A 17941-nucleotide genomic window follows, 5' to 3' on the forward strand; every position below is an offset into this window, starting at 1 on the left:
CCTTTTAACCATTTAACCAGGGTGACAAGCATTTCCTTCTTAAATAACATTTATCATTCCCTTGTTTTGGGAATCTTTGAACTCTTCCCTTCTAGTGCTAGAACCAGTGTCCATCCCATCTCTGTACTTTACTCCAACCCTCTACTCTCAACTCAGAGTTGGGAATGCAATGAGTGATTTTAGATTTATCATAGATATAATAACAGAGGGGGTTAGGCTCAAAAATAGCTCAAGATCAAGAATGTTTTCTACATAAATTATTAGGCGATAATAATAAAATAGTGGAATTACAATTTTTAGTGGCTATTTTGACACAGTTGTCAAAATGTTCTACTGTAAGGTAGGCCAACCAGTTAGGAGATTATTCAAGTAATTCAGGAAAGGTGGCATGATCCCCATTGACTGCCACTTAAAAAGTAGCCAGTAGCATGACCTCGGGGCCAATTACTTAATCCCTCTAAGCCTTAGCATTCTCATCTATAAAGAGGGTTAGAAATAACACATACCTCATAGGGTGATCAACTTAATGCATATAAAACCCAAAACCCATTACATGGAAAGTACTCAATAAATTAAAATACTGATTTGTTTTTGTATTTTTTTTTGTTGTTGCTAAAATTGATATAGTGACAGAAAACAGATTCTAGAAGTCTAAAATAGCAGGCACTAGACACTTGTGGTTACTGAACACTTCAAATGTGGTTAATGTGCCTTGCAGTATGTTAGAAGTATAAAATATGCACTGAATTTCAAAGCCGTAGTTTTTAAAAAGTGAATTATATAATTAATGATTTTTTGTTTTATTACATATTGAAATGATAATATTGGAGAATATTAGAAGGACTTTTTCCTGTTTAATGTATTCTTTTTCATGTGACTACTAGGAAATTGAGCACTGGATGTGTGGCTCTCATTATTTTCCTACTGGACAGAGCTTCTCTACTGCTGTTAAGATAATACTTGCACAAGTTTGGTGGCTGACAAGACAGGGCATGAGGAACAGCAGGGAGTAATGCCACCTCTAGACTTCTCCCCAAGATCACTTTTTTCATTCCCTCTGCACCTGGCACCCTTGTAACATAAGAGCAATTTCAGTAACTGCTTCTTATTGGATTGATTTAATCTTCCCAAGAAAACAACTTCACGTATTGGCTACTTCCCCTATCACAGAAGGGGCAGCTCTTCTGGTTCCCAGTGGCAAGTTTTGAATAGACTCACCCGATCTGTTCCTTTGGGGAGAGAATTTACATGCATTTGTGCCTAACCCAGATCAATGGCATGTCTTCTTGCTCACTAGTGAAACAATTGTCAGAGGTAGATATGTAAGCCTTCATTTTTACAGATAAGGAAATCGAGATTCAGAGAGGTTAATTAATTCAGCACATGTCATAAAGCAGGAAGGAGTGGAAGTGAGAGGTAAAAGAAATTCTATTTCTTTGATCCCTGCTACCTCTTCCCAAGTTGGCTGACCTTCTGGGGAAATCGGGTTCCCAAATTCTGACAGATACTCATCTTTTTAGGTGGTTTCCTTTGAGTTTTAAGTCCCTGATTCAGAACACAAGAATCCAAATACAAATGTATAATATGTCAAGATCATTGTAATGTTTTGAGCAACTAATAAAAAAGAAAGAATCTATATGCTACAAAATGTAGGAAATGCAAGCTCTTTAAACAAACTATTCCAAGGTATTTATATCATTAATAGAGATTCTTTGGAAACCAAATCATTAGCATATCAGATATTTTTCCATATAATTATGAAAACAGTTTTTTAAAAGGACTAAATATCTGATTTAATATTTTCAAGCATCTTTCACCATAGACTTCAAGCCATTTGAATAGATTTTTCTTTGACGAGTAGCCATCAAAAGAGAGCTACTACTCTTCTTACTATTTTTTCCTTATATCTTTAAATACAGTCTTGCACTGAAGCAAAGCAAGATGTAGAATTTAAAGTGCCTTTTCTTTGCCTGCTCAATGCCCTTTGCATTGTAAAAGCCTGCTTTTACTATTGGACCTATTTTGCTTCCAAGGGGCTTTTTACCTGCAGCCTTAAAAAAAAAAAAAAAAAACTATCCAGGAAAAAAAAAATACCTACTCTAGTTTTGGCATCTGGCCCAGAATATCTCTGACATATCTTCCAGCTTTAACATGCTAGCATTCAATGATTTCTCTGAATTCTGTCTCAATTCCCTTCAGTCAAGATAATGGTATATTAATTTGACACAGGGTATATTGGCTTATATAAATAAACAAACATTAATTTATAACATATACAAACATTCATTTTCATATGTGTAAATAGCTGCATATAAGATAGCTGTAAATAATGTTAAGACTATTATTTTAATTAATTCTCACAACAAATTTTAAAGTTTGCGTTAATATCTCAATTCCATAGATAAGGAAATTGGGACTCTGAAGTTAATTAACTTGCATGCAGAGCAATATTGAGAGCAAAGGAAAGAAATGGAGCTCAAATTCAGTCATCTTCAACTACAGAGGTCTGGTTTCTTACCACTATTTCACTCAGCAATAAAAGACATGGATAAATCAAAGCAATCTTTGTCCAGTTGGCAAGACTAAAAGGCTGGATGACTCAGTTTGAGGCTGAGAACACCACGTTCATAATGCTGGTTTCCTCCAGGAATAGAGCTTTACGCATATGATCAGCAGTCGGTGCAGAGACACTACTAGGAGAGACTGGACAGATTTAATCATAGTTCACCCAATGACTACCATGGTGGGACACAGCAAGGTCTGTGACCCATATTTTCCTGATCCAAAATATCTCCCTCACAAGTTGATACAACACTTGAAATCTCCATGATCAGATCATTAGCTCCCCTTTGGGAGAAAGCAGCAGTTAAACAATTGGATTAGTGACAGGGTTCAGAGCCAATGCAGAATAGGGAGTAGAGGAAATAAGGTCAAAGAGATGATGTGCCCTAGATGCCAAACTCTATAGGAATGTGGGTGCATAAAAATCATTTACAAGATCAATGAGGATTTTCATTTTGCCTTCCCATTTGGTGCTTAATCTCCCCTCCCTTGACTTTACTATATTTCCCAAGAGCATTACTAAACACTTCATTTAAGAAATCAACAGAACGTAAAATAGAAATTATATTTAACCAAAGACAGATTAGAAGTCAAATAAGTCAAAGGAACAGACCTTGATTGCAATTTTCCAAAGCAGAACAAAATAAAATTTTTCAAAGGAAAGGAACCTTAGAATCATCTGTTTCAATTCCTTCATGTTAGCATGAGGAATAGGTGTAACAGTGAGCCAATTACCCAAGAGTTTGTGACAGAGCTCATGCTACTTCTAGGGCTTAACCTTTCCTCTACTCCTTTCTCCATGAAAAATTAAAGACCACATTTATGATTGTTTACTGAACATGTTGAACTGTGGTATGTTACACAGATCCAGTTATTTTCCAGATCTAGTATGTATTTAACCCACTCCCTAGTAATGATAATAGAATATACATAATGCTTCCATGTTGCAGAGACTTTTAATACATTATATTACATATGTTCATATATTAGCATAGATATATAAATATTGCATATACATACACATGCTACACATTATGAAACATAAAAGAAAATAAATAAATTATGAAGAATTAAGGATAGGGGGGAAAGGTACACTCATACACTGCTGGTGGAACTACAAATTGGTGAAACCACTCTGGAAAGCAGTATGGAGATTCCTTAGAAAACTTGGAATGGAACCACCCCTTGACCCAGTTATCCCAGTCCTCAGCATATACCCAAAGGACTTAAAATCTGCATACTATAGCGAAATGGCCACATCAATGTTTATAGCAGCTGAAATCACAATAACTAAGCTATGGTGCCCTTCAGCAGATGAGTAGATAAAGAAAATGTGGCACAAATGGATTATTTCTGAGCCATAAAGAGAAATGAAATTATGGTATTTGCTGGTAAATAAATGGAACTGGAGATTATCATGCTAAATGAAATAAGCCAATCCCCAAAACCAAAGGCCAAATATTCTCTCTGATATGCAGATGCTGACTAACAATATGGAGGTACAGTTTCCACTTATTGAACAGGGGGAGTTGGAGGAAAGAAGGGGAATGGACATGGGAAAGACAGTAGAATGAATCAGACAGAACATTCCTATGTTCATATGTGAATACACGACCACTGTAACTCCACATCATGTACAACCACAAAAATGGGAAGTTATACTCCATGAGTGTATAATATGTCAAAATACATCCTACTGTCATATGTAACTAAAAAGAACGAATAAAAATTTTAAATGTAAAAAGAAGAAAAGACAGCAGTAGACAGGTAGTAGAAAGCTGCCCAGGTGACACAAAGTGAGAAGCAGAGCTTAGACCTGGCCCACCTCTCCGTGTTGTACCTTCTTGCCTTCTGCTCACTGCTGCCGTATTCTTCTACCACATCTCATCTTCCCTTTCTCTGTAAATGTAATGTGAATGCAAACGGCAATACTCAAGGAATAAATAAGCTGAATCTTGCCACTATTATTGAGCAAGCATTTCTTTGATAGGGATTTTGGTACTTGGTGGGCCTAGCAAAAAATATACAGTGAGAGAGATCATTTGTTGTGCACTTGAACAGGGCTGCACTAAAATTCTGGCTTCACCACTTAATAGCTATGTGGTCTGGGAAATTTTACTTGCTTTTCTGAATATCAGTTTTGTCTAGTAAATAGAAAGGACTCTCACAAGAGTTACTCTCAGTGTTAAATGAAATAACGCATGTAAATGCATTATTTATATAGGTCTAGAAAAGTGACTCCCATGCTTATGCGTGTTGTTGCCATCTCCAGTTCTTATCTATAAAGAGCTAGTATAGTTTAACTCCTTTGATTCTCAATTGAAGTAGAAGAGCTAAGCCATGGGCACTGAGAAGGAACGGATAATTTCAGCATGAATTTGTCATTTGTAGCAATCTAAAAGGCACACTTAAGCTGTGAGCAGGGTTTTTTTTTTTTATACACCAGCTGTGCATGTGTGATGCCCAATAGAGTGAAATGTTTAACAATTAAACTAGCTTTAAATACGTAGCATGGAAGGAATGAAACTGAATATCAGTTGTGATTATCCACTTGAAAAGCTCATTAAGAAATGAATTATGGAATAGTGGACTAATTAAGACTATGTGGAAATGTGTTCTCCATTTCTGCAAAGTGTTTTTTTTTTCTTTTTTTAAAAATGAATCAAACAGAATGGCTTGATGTATCAGTATGACCAATTTGGGGGGAAAACTGGAAAAAAACTAACATTTACTGAGTGCCTACTTAATGCCATATATTATTTCAAATCATCCACATGGCAATCCGGTATGATATCTGTTATTATTCTGTTTTTCTTGATGAAGAAAAGGAGGCTCAGGGAAGTTTAACAATGTATTTATGTTACATAATCACTAGATCAGAGAGTTGGGATTTCATCCTGACACTAATTTCAAAGCTCTGTCAACTAAACTTTGAGATGATCATTTCCCACTGACATATGACTATAGAAATGAGGCAAACATGCATAACAGTCTTTTATTGATAATACCCATCCACATTTGTCTGACCAGTCTGTTTCCCACTCTAGACCATGATTTCTCCAAAATGAGGGTCATTACCTGTTGTGTCCATCACTATAGCCCCAAATCCAAACTCAGTGCTCGCCACAGAGTGACATCTTCAACAAATATCTCTTGGAGAAATAAAAGCTGAATCAACTAAATGGATAGGGTTTAACTCATTAGTCACCTTTTTACAGATAGTGAAGCTAAGGGCATGACAGTGTTTTCCTGTAGTTAAAGGGTTACTCAACAACAGAAGGAAGATTAGAAACCCTGAGCTTCTGAGGCAAAAAAAAAAAAAAGGAAGAAGAAGAAGGAGGAGGAGGAGGAGGAGGAGGAGGAGGAGGAGGAGGAAGGGGAAGGGGAAGGGGAAGGGGAAGGGGAAGGGGAAGGGGAAGGGGAAGGGGAAGGGGAAGGGGAAGGGGAAGGGGAAGAGGAAGAGGAAGAGGAAGAGGAAGAGGAAGAGGAAGAGGAAGAGGAAGAGGAAGAGGAAGAAGAAGAAGAAGAAGAAGAAGAAGAAGAAGAAGAAGAAGAAGAAGAAGAAGAAGAAGAAAGAAGCCCATTGTTGAGCTCAATGAGCCAAACACTAGCAGGCTAAAGGGCCGGTACAATACTTAACATCCGTCCTCTTGAAACTGAAGTCATACACATCATGAACACACGAACAACAGTTGATCTATGTCACATGTAACAGGGTCACAAGTGACCACCACCCCATCTCTAGTCAAGGAATCCATTCACAGTTACTCCAGTAAATGAAAGGCAATCTGCAATAAAAGTCTAAAAAATGACTTATTCTCTTATTTGATTCTTCTCAAAGAAGCAACAGAATTCAGCAATGCACTTCCTCCTTACCTCTGCAAAATGGTAGCAAATGACCTGGCTACTCTGTCTCCTAGACATTAAATGGGGAGAAAGGCCTTCTTCATTCCTGTTATAAGGCATTGTCCAGTAGTCATTGTCCAGTGGTACTTTCTTGCTCCCCAAATGACAACAACAACAGTCAAGGGATGAGTCAAAAACAAGAACCCACAAAAGAAATAGAGAATAAGAAGAACCAAGAAAGTATCATCCTCTTTATCAAGAATGGAAAGCATTTTTAGAAGGAAATGACCAATGATATAAAATTGAGCGTGTTGAGAGGTTAAGTAACATGTGGAAAGAAAAGGAACAATTTAAGATTCCCACTGAGAAGTCATAGCCGTCTTGAATAGAGCAGGTCCAGTATCTAGAATAGACTTATTATTCTGACTCCTCTATAGACTATGCACTGCTTAGACGCAGGACTGAATGTCTTGGCACCCACGGTATGCAGTGCAGTGCTTAGCATGTAGGAGGCACTTAATAAATATTTGGCAAATGGATGCACAAATGAATGAACTAAAATAAGGTAAAGTGTGTAGTTGATTTTGGAGGAAAATATCCAAATGGCATTTAAAACTGCTTGTAATAAGTACCAACGTTTTCTAAATTAAATCACTAGATCTAAAATTATCACCATACATTTGGCTTCTCCCCCAAAAAGCCCTGAAGCCAAAACAACTCGACTCCTAGGGAGAACATATAATTTGCTGTCTGCAAAATAAAATCTCACACATCAGAAGCAACCCTAAATTTCTGTGCTCAGAGTGACCTTTTGGGCTTCCACTGTGATGTCATTAGTGTTACAATTTTATGCAAGATTAGGCATGTAATTATGTGTTAAATAGTTCTGTTGGCTCCTGCTCTCATTCAATAAAGGAAAGTGCATTAAGAGTCTCCCATATGCATAGCTCAAGGCCACTGACACCAGAAAACTGCATCTATTTTGCTCTCGTCCTTGCAGCTGTCACCTCGAGGCCCAACACTGAGAGGAATTGAGAAGCCACTGCACAGAGTTGCACTTGACGAACCACTACTCTCCAGAGGAAGCTTCTAGAGCCAGGGGTATTTATAAAGGATTTCATTTAGGTGAATTAAGAACCTGAGAAGTTGTGGCAGTTTTTCTCACCTTGGTGGCACATCACAATTACCTGGACAGCTTTTTTAAAAAACACATCAAAGTCAGAGATCCACCCACAGAAGTTCTCATTGTTCAGGGATGAGCCCAACACCAATATTTTTCAAAAGTTCACCCAGATGATTTTAATGTGTCACCGGCCTTCAGAGGCCCTACCTTCATGCTCCTCTTGCTCAGGATGGGTATCAAAATTTAGGCTAAAGAGGAAGTACTGCAGATTTTATCATCTCGATATTTCCTCTGACAGCTACCAGGCCCATTGGACCAAAGAAAGAAAAGAAAATCAATACTCTCAATGTACAAGTACAAAGAGGCTTAATTGGATTTTGTTTACAAAGAGAAAAATCCAATCCATCTGCTTTTAAGTATAATAATGGGGGGGGGAGAAGAAGCATACTAATGTTGAGTATGTACCTATTATGTGTTATGATCTACTTAGGTTGTTTTGCATGTATCGTCCCATTTAATCATCCGAGCAACCCGGAAGGACAAGTATTATTATTCCCATTTTTTACAGTTGAGGAAACTAAAACACAAAGATGTTAAATTGGCTTGTCCAATGTCCCAGCGATGGTAGGTGGTGACGCCACAGGGCAAACAAACAAATAGCCCCATCTGTGTTCTTGCTCCTCTTCTCATTAGGCCATGCTGCCCTTTCCAAAGGGCTTTTTGAATGATAATTCAGCAAGCAACAGAAACTTGCTGTCCAAGTCAATGAAAGGAACAGAGGGAACATGACATTCCAGAGAAGGAAAGAGAAGGAATAATGAGGAGTAAAAAGAAAGAATAACATCCCAAGATAAGAAAAGGGCCAGGAAGGAGAGGTTAGCAATAGACAGCACCAGAGTCACATGATATGATAGATACTTAGAGGTCAAGTCAGAAAACACAACCAGTGTGTTGCTATGTGTCCTGCATTGTACCATAGATGTGTAAGGGACAGACCTGCCTTGGAGATGCTCAGCCTACCTAGCAGGGAAGGCAGATTTGTGCACATGCAGGAGAAACTGCACCTTGCTCTAACAGAAGCAGAGATGAGGAAGCTGCTTGTATGTGTCAGAGAAGGCTTTGCAGAAGAGGGGACATCCAATATGGCTTGGAAACAGCATAGCTCCTTCACCATATAATGGAACAGCGGTAGAGGGGGTGGGCAGGGTGCGGCTGAGTGAATGGCAGGAGCTGAATCAAGGAAGCAAAAGCTAGCAAGGAGTGTGCTGAGACTTCAAAGGGACACTTTATAAATTCTTGAGACAAAGAAATCTCACCACAGACTCACTGATGGTTATGTCAGTTAGGATTTCTGATTTTCAGATATGTCCTCATCATACAGTAGTGGCTCTGCCAGGTTCACCCCATTCCTAGATGGGTTAGTAATGGCCTGAGACCCATGTCTCCAGCTGCCCCACTGCCCTGTGCAGCCACAAGCATAACAGGTCTCTGTTTCACTCTAGGATTCCAAACTGCAAAATTTACTCAAATACTTTTTTTTGTTTGTTTCTCTGCATCACTTTTCTAATCACAATTCACATGAAATGTTCCTTGTCTTATAAAGTGAGCAGAGTTGAGTTAATTACTTAAGGAGTTCAAGAGGACTGCCTTTGAGCTAGGAAGAAATCTCCAAACCAGCTTCCATTAACATATTTTAAATTCTGAGAGTTTCTTTGAAGCCTGGAAATTTTTCCTCAACCTCTGCAGAATCTTTATATTGTTGTCCTTAAAGCAGCTCCTCACTTTCATCTTAATTAACAATGAACTTAGCAAATTTTAAATAAAAGTTTGTCTTTATGAAAGAAAACTGCAGTGGAGAAACGCCAAATCCACTTATTGGAATAACCTGAGGAGATGTTAAGTCCTTCCCAACGAGCTTTAGACAGTCAATTAGAATAAATGTATCTTTCATCTCCCCTTTGTCTATCATCTTAAAACAACAGAGCCAAGATTCAGCACTGCAGTAATGGCTCACAGCTGAAAAGTATCCTAAATACACTGAAATCGCTAAAACCTTTCGCTTTGAATCATTTCAAACCATTTACAATTCTATGGTGTGTCTGTTAAATTCTGGCTAATAGCCAGCTGCAGGACAGTGCTTATAAATTTATTGCTTTACCTACGCTCAAATTGTGCCATTTTTCTTTGTCTCTCCCACACCCCCACTTCGTTGAAGGAATAACTAATGTGATCAGATTGCACCAGGGTCCATGTCAAAAAAAAAACTCCGAGAGTTTATACCAATCCTCATTCTTAGGAAATTACTCAGTCAACTTAGATTAAAATCATTCTCATGCCCCAAAGGCTAACTGGTTTCAATAACGCATTTAATCCCTATTCTATTGGATATTTTAAAGATGTTCAAAAAGGAACATAAATAACTTTAAATAACCCAGATCCATGTCATTTAAAGAGATAGAAGATTCAATTTTTAAATCTTCCTAAAACTGTCTAGGTTATCCATTCAGGTGGTCCTTTCATCCCTTCATTTCCCTGGGATACCAAGGGAGAAGGATGACTTCTTACATCTTTACTATTAAGGCTTTGCTACCTCCCACAGCTCCTGCACCTTAACCTTCTAGACCTGACCCAAGGGTTGTAGACAGTGATCTACTCTTAGGACCTGTTCTCAGGAAGTCAATGCACCATGACTTAATATATGCTTGCATTCATTCTTCAATTTACTGACTCACAAAATACTGGCGCTAAGAACAAACTTAAAGGTTATCTGTTTCAAACTCTCCATGGCACAAAGTTATTTAAAATAATACTCAGCCCTAGAGAGGTTAAGTGACTTTCTCAAGGTCAGACAGCTAGGTAGTGATGAAGTGGACTTATAACCAATGACATACTCTGAGTACATACCCTAAGCCTTTGCCCAATGTAGCCTACAAATCAGCAGTACTGTCATCACCCAGGAGAGGGTGTTACCCATGCAGAACCTTGGGCCCTGCCACAGACCCATGGAATCAGAATCAGCATTGGCACAGAGCCCCAATTCAAATGCATACTACAGCTTAAAAGCACTGGGCTGGAGCGGGAGGCCAGCAACTATGGGTTTGAAGCTCAGCTCCACCTCTTCTAAATGTAAGCAAATATCTGAATCTCTTGAGAGCATCACTCATTATTTGAAAATAATAGCATTGCTTACCTTCCAGGGTTTTCATGGTATAAGCATAACATGGATATCTGCACAAGCCTCTCATGATGTGTGCATAGCTATTAGCTGCAACATGCCTGGCATATAGTTAGTAGCTAATAGAGTATACAGTCACCAATATTATTTCTAGTCTCACATTTATCATTAATACTGTGCTTTAACTGATAAGAAAGACACTATTGACTTGCACCTGTAAAGGAATCACCTTTCTGCCTTCCTTTATTCAAATGTATCAAATATCATTTTTTTAGAGTTCATAAAAATTTAATTTTTTATCTTTTTTTAATTTGTTCTTTTTAGATATACATGACACTGGAGTGCATTTTGACATATTATATATACATGGAGTATAACTTATTCTAATTAGGATCCCATTTCTTGTGGTTGAACATGATAATAGAGTTTATCTCACTCCAGTCAGAATGGCAATTATCAAGAATACAAGTAACAATAAATGTTGGCAAGGATATGGGAGAAAAGTTTCATTCGTACATTGCTGGTGGGACTAAATACTGCTACAACCACTCTAGAAAGCAATATGGAGATTCCTCAGAAAACCTGGAATGGAACCACCATTTAACCCAGTTATCCCAGTCATTGGTTTATACCCAAAGGACTTAAAATCAGCATACTACAGTAACACAGCCACATCAGTGTTTATTGCAGCTCGATTCTCAATAGCTAAGCTATGGAACAAACCCAGGTGCCCTTCAACAGATGAATGGATAAAGAAAATGTGGTATATATATACACAATGGAATATCACTCAACCATAAAGAAGAATGAAATTTTGGCATTTATTGGTAAACAGATGAAACTGGAGAATACAGGCTGAGTGAAATAAGCCAATTCCCCCCCCCCAAAAAAAAAAAAAACAAAGGCCAAAAGTTCTCTCTGATATGTGGATGTTAACCCACAATAATGGAGCAGGGGAGTACAGAGTACTTTGGATTAGACAAAGGGGAATGAAGGGAAGGGAGAGGGGATGGGAATAGGAAAGATAGTAGGATGAATTAGACATAACTTTTTCATTTGTTCATATATGAATACACTACCATATCAAATATCATCTTAGCTCTTATATTTGATTAATATATCTATGATATTTCTTATTTCCTCCTCTACAGAAAGTTATTATTATGTAGAAGATAAATAATAATAATAATAATAGCTAACTCTTTAGTGCTATTTGGAGATGAAATAACTTCTCCCAAAGTCAAGACATAATCAAAAGAACACAGCATTCCTATAATTCCTTGCCTCTTGAGTCTATAAACCTGACCTCTAGGAGCCACTGAGTATCTGGAGCCACTGCTGCTAGACTTTATCAGGCAGCGTCTCAACTGCCAGGAGCTAAACCCACAGCATTGGCAGAGCACAGTTAAAAGATGATAGTCTTACATCTCAGCATCAAGGGAAAATGTTGGAGAGGAAAGGGAAAGTCGAATTTTAGTAATCAACTCTGAACAAAAATTCTAAGGGAAATAGGACATACTATAGAGTATGAAACCATACCAATATTATATTTTGAAGGAGACAATACAGGGGAAATAGGATTTTTTTTTTTTTTTTGTACTAGGGACTTGAACCCAGGGGCGTTTAACCACTAGTCACAACCCCAACCCATTTTGTTTTTTTAAGACAGGGTCTCACTAAGTTGCTTAGGGCCTCACTAGGTTACAAAGGCTAGTTCTGAACTTGCAATCCTCCTGCCTCAGCCTCTTGAGCCTCTGGGATTACTGCGCCTGACAGGAAACAGGATCTTAACATCAAAACCATAGCCCCCTAATGCAGTGGCTTGAGTCTAGCAAAGCATTAGAAATAATGACGAAGCTTTAAAAAAAAAAAAAAGGAATGCAAATTTCTGAAGGAGGGACCAGACATCAGAGTTTTTAAAAAGATTCCCAGTTGATTTCATTGTGCAGCCAGCATGGAGAGCCAGTCCCCGAGGCAACAAAAAACCTGGTGTTATTTAAGAAAGTCAATCCACTGAGAGCTATTGGTTGCTAATACAAAGTTTCAGAACTCAAAGGAATAGATTTAACCATAATGCATACCTCTTCTAGGTCTTTTCGCCATTCCTCCAGGACTTCCACCACAAGGAAAGGAGACCCTGGACCACCATCTTCTAAGATGTTCATATGGACCAGTGGCCGGACTTCCTCATCTTACAGACACGATGAGAAAAGGTAACTGCACTGGGACCCTGGGTACTTGTCAGAAGGTTTTACCTGGCTGCAGAGAGGATGGTGACCAGGAAACACTAGGCAACTGAGCTTTGTGTCTTGAGATGTGGGATGGGCTCTTTACTGAAGGAGCAGGGGTTTAGACACTGATCTGCCTTCTCCTCTGATGTTGCATGCACCACATGGCTTTGTGAATGCTGTCCCCTGTCAGAACTGACCTTCATACACACACACACACACACACACACACACACACACACACATATGCCACTCTTAGCTAACTTTAGTTCTGCCTTTTGATATCCAACCACAATCCCTATGCTTCCCCCAGCCCCATGATCCTCTTTCCCTGAACAGACTGTTTTACTCTCTGTCAAATTTCTGGACCTTTGTACCTTAACTGGCACACAGTAGATGCTCAATAAATGCTGGCTGATGTGAAGAAATCCTGTTTCTGTAGCACTGGACATGTGGTAGGGAAGGAAAGCAGAAACTGTGAGAGGACTCAAAGGGGACAAGACAAATTCAAAGAGCCCTAGGAATCGTTGCATGGATAACCCGGGAGCAGGGAAGGAATGAGGGAGCAAGAAGAAAGGCAAAGGGGCAAATGCAGCATTAATGAGAGAAGGAGTGGCATCTGCAGATCAGTCCAACCGTCTGATTGGGGTTGAAGGAGTAGATGTTTCCATAAAATTCTAGAAGCATTTTTAAATATTTAGTTTCTCTCCATTTGTTCTCTTCTTCCTCATCTCTCTTCCCCATTGACCTTGTACAATTGGTTCAGGTGAAACTAAATTTTAAACATAACTTCCTTTACCAGCACAGAGCAGCTGAAGCAAGTGGTACATCAGGCAGATAAATGGTGCTGGGCCCTGGAAGGACCGGAAGGAGGTTTAGCTGAATATCGTTTTGAGGGATTATTTCCCCCCTCAAAACTCAAATGGCCCTGCAGATAAAATTCCTTTGAAAAATTCCAAAAGCAAAGTTGTTCACAATGATTATTGCAAGTAAAATTTTGGAAGCCATTTCAGTGTCACAATAAAAAGCACTTTTAGTCATACTGTAATATATCGCTTAGCACTTTAAAGGGCTTCAACATAATATTAACTGGAAAAAAAATACAAGTTTAAAAATTGCATATAAACAATCACTGCATCCTCAGAAAGCACATAACAAGCAAACATCCGGAAGGAAAACAGTTTTCATTTCTCTATTTCCCAAATGCTTTGTAATATGTTATGTTTCCTTAATTATGGAAAAATAATTATGTGATGTTTAAGTAAAATTACAACCCACAAGGCAACTAGTGTTTGCACATAGTCCCAGGGCTCGTCACAACAACAAGCAGGTCCCTGAAAATTCACTCCTTATTCATCTCTAGGTTTTCACCTGCTTTTTCTCAATGCTTAATTAAATTATTTTTTCATTTGCTTTCAAGGTGAGTCATCTTTACACAATCTTTACCGTCACATTTTAAAGTTTCAAGTGTCATTTTAAAATTTCATGATTTGTATGTAATTTTCTCCTTGTTGTTGTTGTTGTTTTGTTTAAAAGGCTGTTATCAGTGAAAGTGCCAAAGGGTAAGAGAGTTGGTCTTACAATTCAGGGGTCGTAACCAAATCCTAGGGTTTTGTTGCCCCACAGAAATATTATGACCGTCAATGATCAGTCCTCCTAAAATTCTGAAGTCTTTATCAGAGTGGGTAAACTATAATATAACCCTTTCACCTCCTATTTAATTTCATCAAATATTTTTAATACATTTTTATATTCTTTTACATAGAAATCACTGAGTACTGCTTGTTCTACATAAACTACCCTGCTATTATGCCCATTTTACAGATGAGAAAGTGCAGGGTCAAGGTTTTGAAATAACTTTAAGGGCCCAACAACCAACTAGGATAGAATCCAAATCTGAAACCAAGCTCAAACTCTCTCTCCTGCACCCCCACAGCCTTACAAAGGTTCTTGTCAAAAATGAGAAATGCAGAGCAACAGTGAACAGCCAAACCCACAAGGGGACATCATCATGTTAAAATAGAATTGAAAGTTATATATCAAAGAAGATAATAAACATATGATGATATACTGGCAATATTGATGGAGTTTAAAAGGAACAAATGCTTAGTGTTCTGCATCAATAAGACTCTATGACAAATTAACTGCTTTAGTCTTTTTTTATTTTCAAAGATGATCTCAGTAACTATGGGATTTAAAATAATTAAAATATTGACTATAAAGAAATCGCAAGCTTTATTTGTGGAACAGGAGGGCAAAAGCTCATGAAATTGGTTTGCCTGGTTGGCGTACAAAGTTAGCAGAAACAGATAAAAAATAGCCAACAAATACAAGCAATGGAATCTTTTGCTAAGCGGGGGGGTCCCTAAGTGAATGTTGGATCATTGGTCCATGCCTCTTCCTTGACCACATCTTTATCTTTACTGCATAGTTCACAGATTCTTAAGGATAAGACTCAGATTTTAAAGCTCTTTGAGCAGAAGCTGTCATTCTGCTGATGGTTAGGCTGGGGCTGTAGTTGAGTGATAGAGTGCTTGCCTCGCATACCTGGGGCTCTGGGTTCAATTCCCAGCGCCACCACCAAAAAAAAAAAAAAAAAGCTGCTTTTGGTGACAGTAATCATGATGATAATGGCCAATAATGAATCAAGACAATTACAGTCTTCAAGTTAAATTATTTGGAAATAAATTAACAGGATCGTCTGGCAGTGCTGTCTCACATTGCTAGTGATTGATCCACCCTCATTTTTCCTTCTGCAAACCTGGCTTCTGTGTGTGCCTCTTTTCTCCACTTATGCTCCTAAAGCAATGCCAGGAGGAGCTAGCCAGCCATACAGCCTTTTCCTGATTCCAGAGACAAACTTGTCAGGATACTGGATTTCCTGGAATTCTTAAGACAGTGCAACATCAGAAACCAGCCTAAAAACAGACAGAACAAGTAACTGGAAGGAAAAATCTCACTGAAAATTCTGAATAAAACATTTCATTGCTCAGAAGAAGTTGAAGTCAATTTTACTTGTTTTTATTATTTGGAGTCTAAGCCAGCCCTTTTTCAGATCATCTGCTACATGCACCACACTAGTTTCTATCCTCATCTCCATTCCCCAAGCCCAACAATATAAAGTAATACATTTTCTTCTCTGAAAACATTTCATTGTTAAGCAAGTTCAAAAGGATTTTCTCCCATACCATTTTCTAAATATTTTGCAGCTTTACCTTTTATAATTAAGTCTTTAATCATCTGGAATTGGCTTCTGTGGTAGGTGTGAAGTAGGCATCCAAATTTTTTTCTATAGAGTTAACCAATTGCCCAAACATCACTCACTGGACAATGTATTATTTTCCCATCAATCTAAAAACACACATGTATCATATATTACATTTCCATGTGTGCATAGATATGTTTTTGGATCTCTATTCTGGTCTATTAATCTGCTCTATTATTGTCTCAGGCATTATATCTACCTAAGACAAATACCACAATTGAGTTTTATTTTACATATTGATATGTTATCAAATAAGACATCTATCTTATTCTTTTTTAATCAGGAGTTCATTTGCTTTTCTTAACTATTTGCACTTCATGTAAATTTGAGAATAAGCTTCTCAGGTCATGTTTACCACATTTTTATTAATGCACTATGGCAAAATTATATCTTTCTGCCATCGAGTCTTTTTTTTAGTTTTATTGATTTTATTTTTTTAAATACATGACAGCAGAATGCATTACAATTCTTATTACACATATATGCCACAATTTTTTATATCTCTGTTTGTATATAAAGTCTGTTGACACCCAATTCGAGTCTTTGTACATGCACTTGGATAATGATGTCCATCACATTCCACCGTTCTTCATCAAGTCTTTTTCTGATTGAATAAGATTAATATCTACATTGATTTCATTCTCCCCTATGAAGAAGAGAAAGACTTTACTTTTTTTTATGAACTCATGTAAGTTCATAATTGGGACAGTTGGGACAGATTCCTGTAACAAAAGACAGATCAACAAGAGAAAAACAAGTAAGTGTGTGCGGTGCCCATTGCCAAGGGATAAAATGACTTAGAAATCTATCTTAAATCATATTTAACAAATAGCAATATGTTTATTACCACTCATTTTTATTTCCTTCTATTATCTTTAGTGTGTTCTGCTAATATTTTCATAACCTCTTTTGTTGGATGCCTGGCATGTTGATTTTCAAGTTTTCTCCTCTAATATAAATATTTAAAATTACTTTCTCTTCCTGTGACTCTAACTGCATCTACCAGATGATCCATAGTGTTTTCCATATTCAATTCTAAATACTTCCTAATTTCTATCAGATTTTATTCTATGATCCATGAGTTCTTTGTGCTATATTTTTACTTCTGTATATATAGTCCTTCTAGTTATTTTTGTTATTTGTTTCTATCATTATTGCACTGAAATCATATAATGTAGTCAAAATAAAGGTAATGCTTCTGAAAGGCTCTTTAGATTATAAAGATACCCTCGTTTATCTACACAATTCATATAATTTTCTGTTTCTTTCTATATTGTGCGCTAAAACATTTTATAAAAATTTAATGTGCTAATGGATCAGATAAAAATAAATAAGAATTAAAATATGTGAGATATCATTGCAGAAGTGATCTGATAAGAAAAAAAGACCTAAAAAATAACTCCCAATTTTTCATTTTCATCTTTAGTGTCCTATTCATACAATAAGGTTCATAATATTACAATTTGTGGGAAAGCCCCACAAATTAATTGGAAACAATAACATTAAATTTATGGACCAAATTAAAAAAAAAACTCATGTTAATGACTGTATTAAGAATGGTTGTCATTAGTTCCCAAACTCAAAAGCACATTGTTTCCAATGGAATGTGCAGGTTCGAAGAGTGAAAAGAGGATAATAATTAAACTAATCAAATTGAACCCTAAATATACACTAACTTGAGGAACATCCATGAAATCTGGAACTTCTAGAAGATAAAAACAAACATACAAAGAAGCACATCT

The 17941-nt window shown here is 37.4% G+C and overlaps 1 protein-coding gene across 4 annotated transcripts in view; it reads left to right on the forward strand.

Annotated features, from left to right (window-relative positions):
- Kcnmb2 (potassium calcium-activated channel subfamily M regulatory beta subunit 2) overlaps nucleotides 1–17941 on the forward strand; it is a 242537-nt gene that overhangs the window by 196481 nt on the left and 28115 nt on the right. For 3 of the 4 annotated variants that reach the window (XM_005330285.4, XM_040270111.2, XM_078043683.1), the window contains exon 2: nucleotides 12797–12919. In XM_005330285.4, coding sequence (XP_005330342.1) covers nucleotides 12864–12919 — 56 coding nt within the window. In that variant the 5' untranslated portion in view covers nucleotides 12797–12863. Of the gene's footprint in view, nucleotides 1–7414; nucleotides 7534–12796; nucleotides 12920–17941 lie in introns of those variants that run through there. The other variant, XM_078043684.1, reaches the window with a different exon arrangement.

Source organism: Ictidomys tridecemlineatus, chromosome 3 (genome assembly GCF_052094955.1).
Source record: "Ictidomys tridecemlineatus isolate mIctTri1 chromosome 3, mIctTri1.hap1, whole genome shotgun sequence".
NCBI classification, from domain to species: Eukaryota; Metazoa; Chordata; class Mammalia; order Rodentia; family Sciuridae; genus Ictidomys; species Ictidomys tridecemlineatus.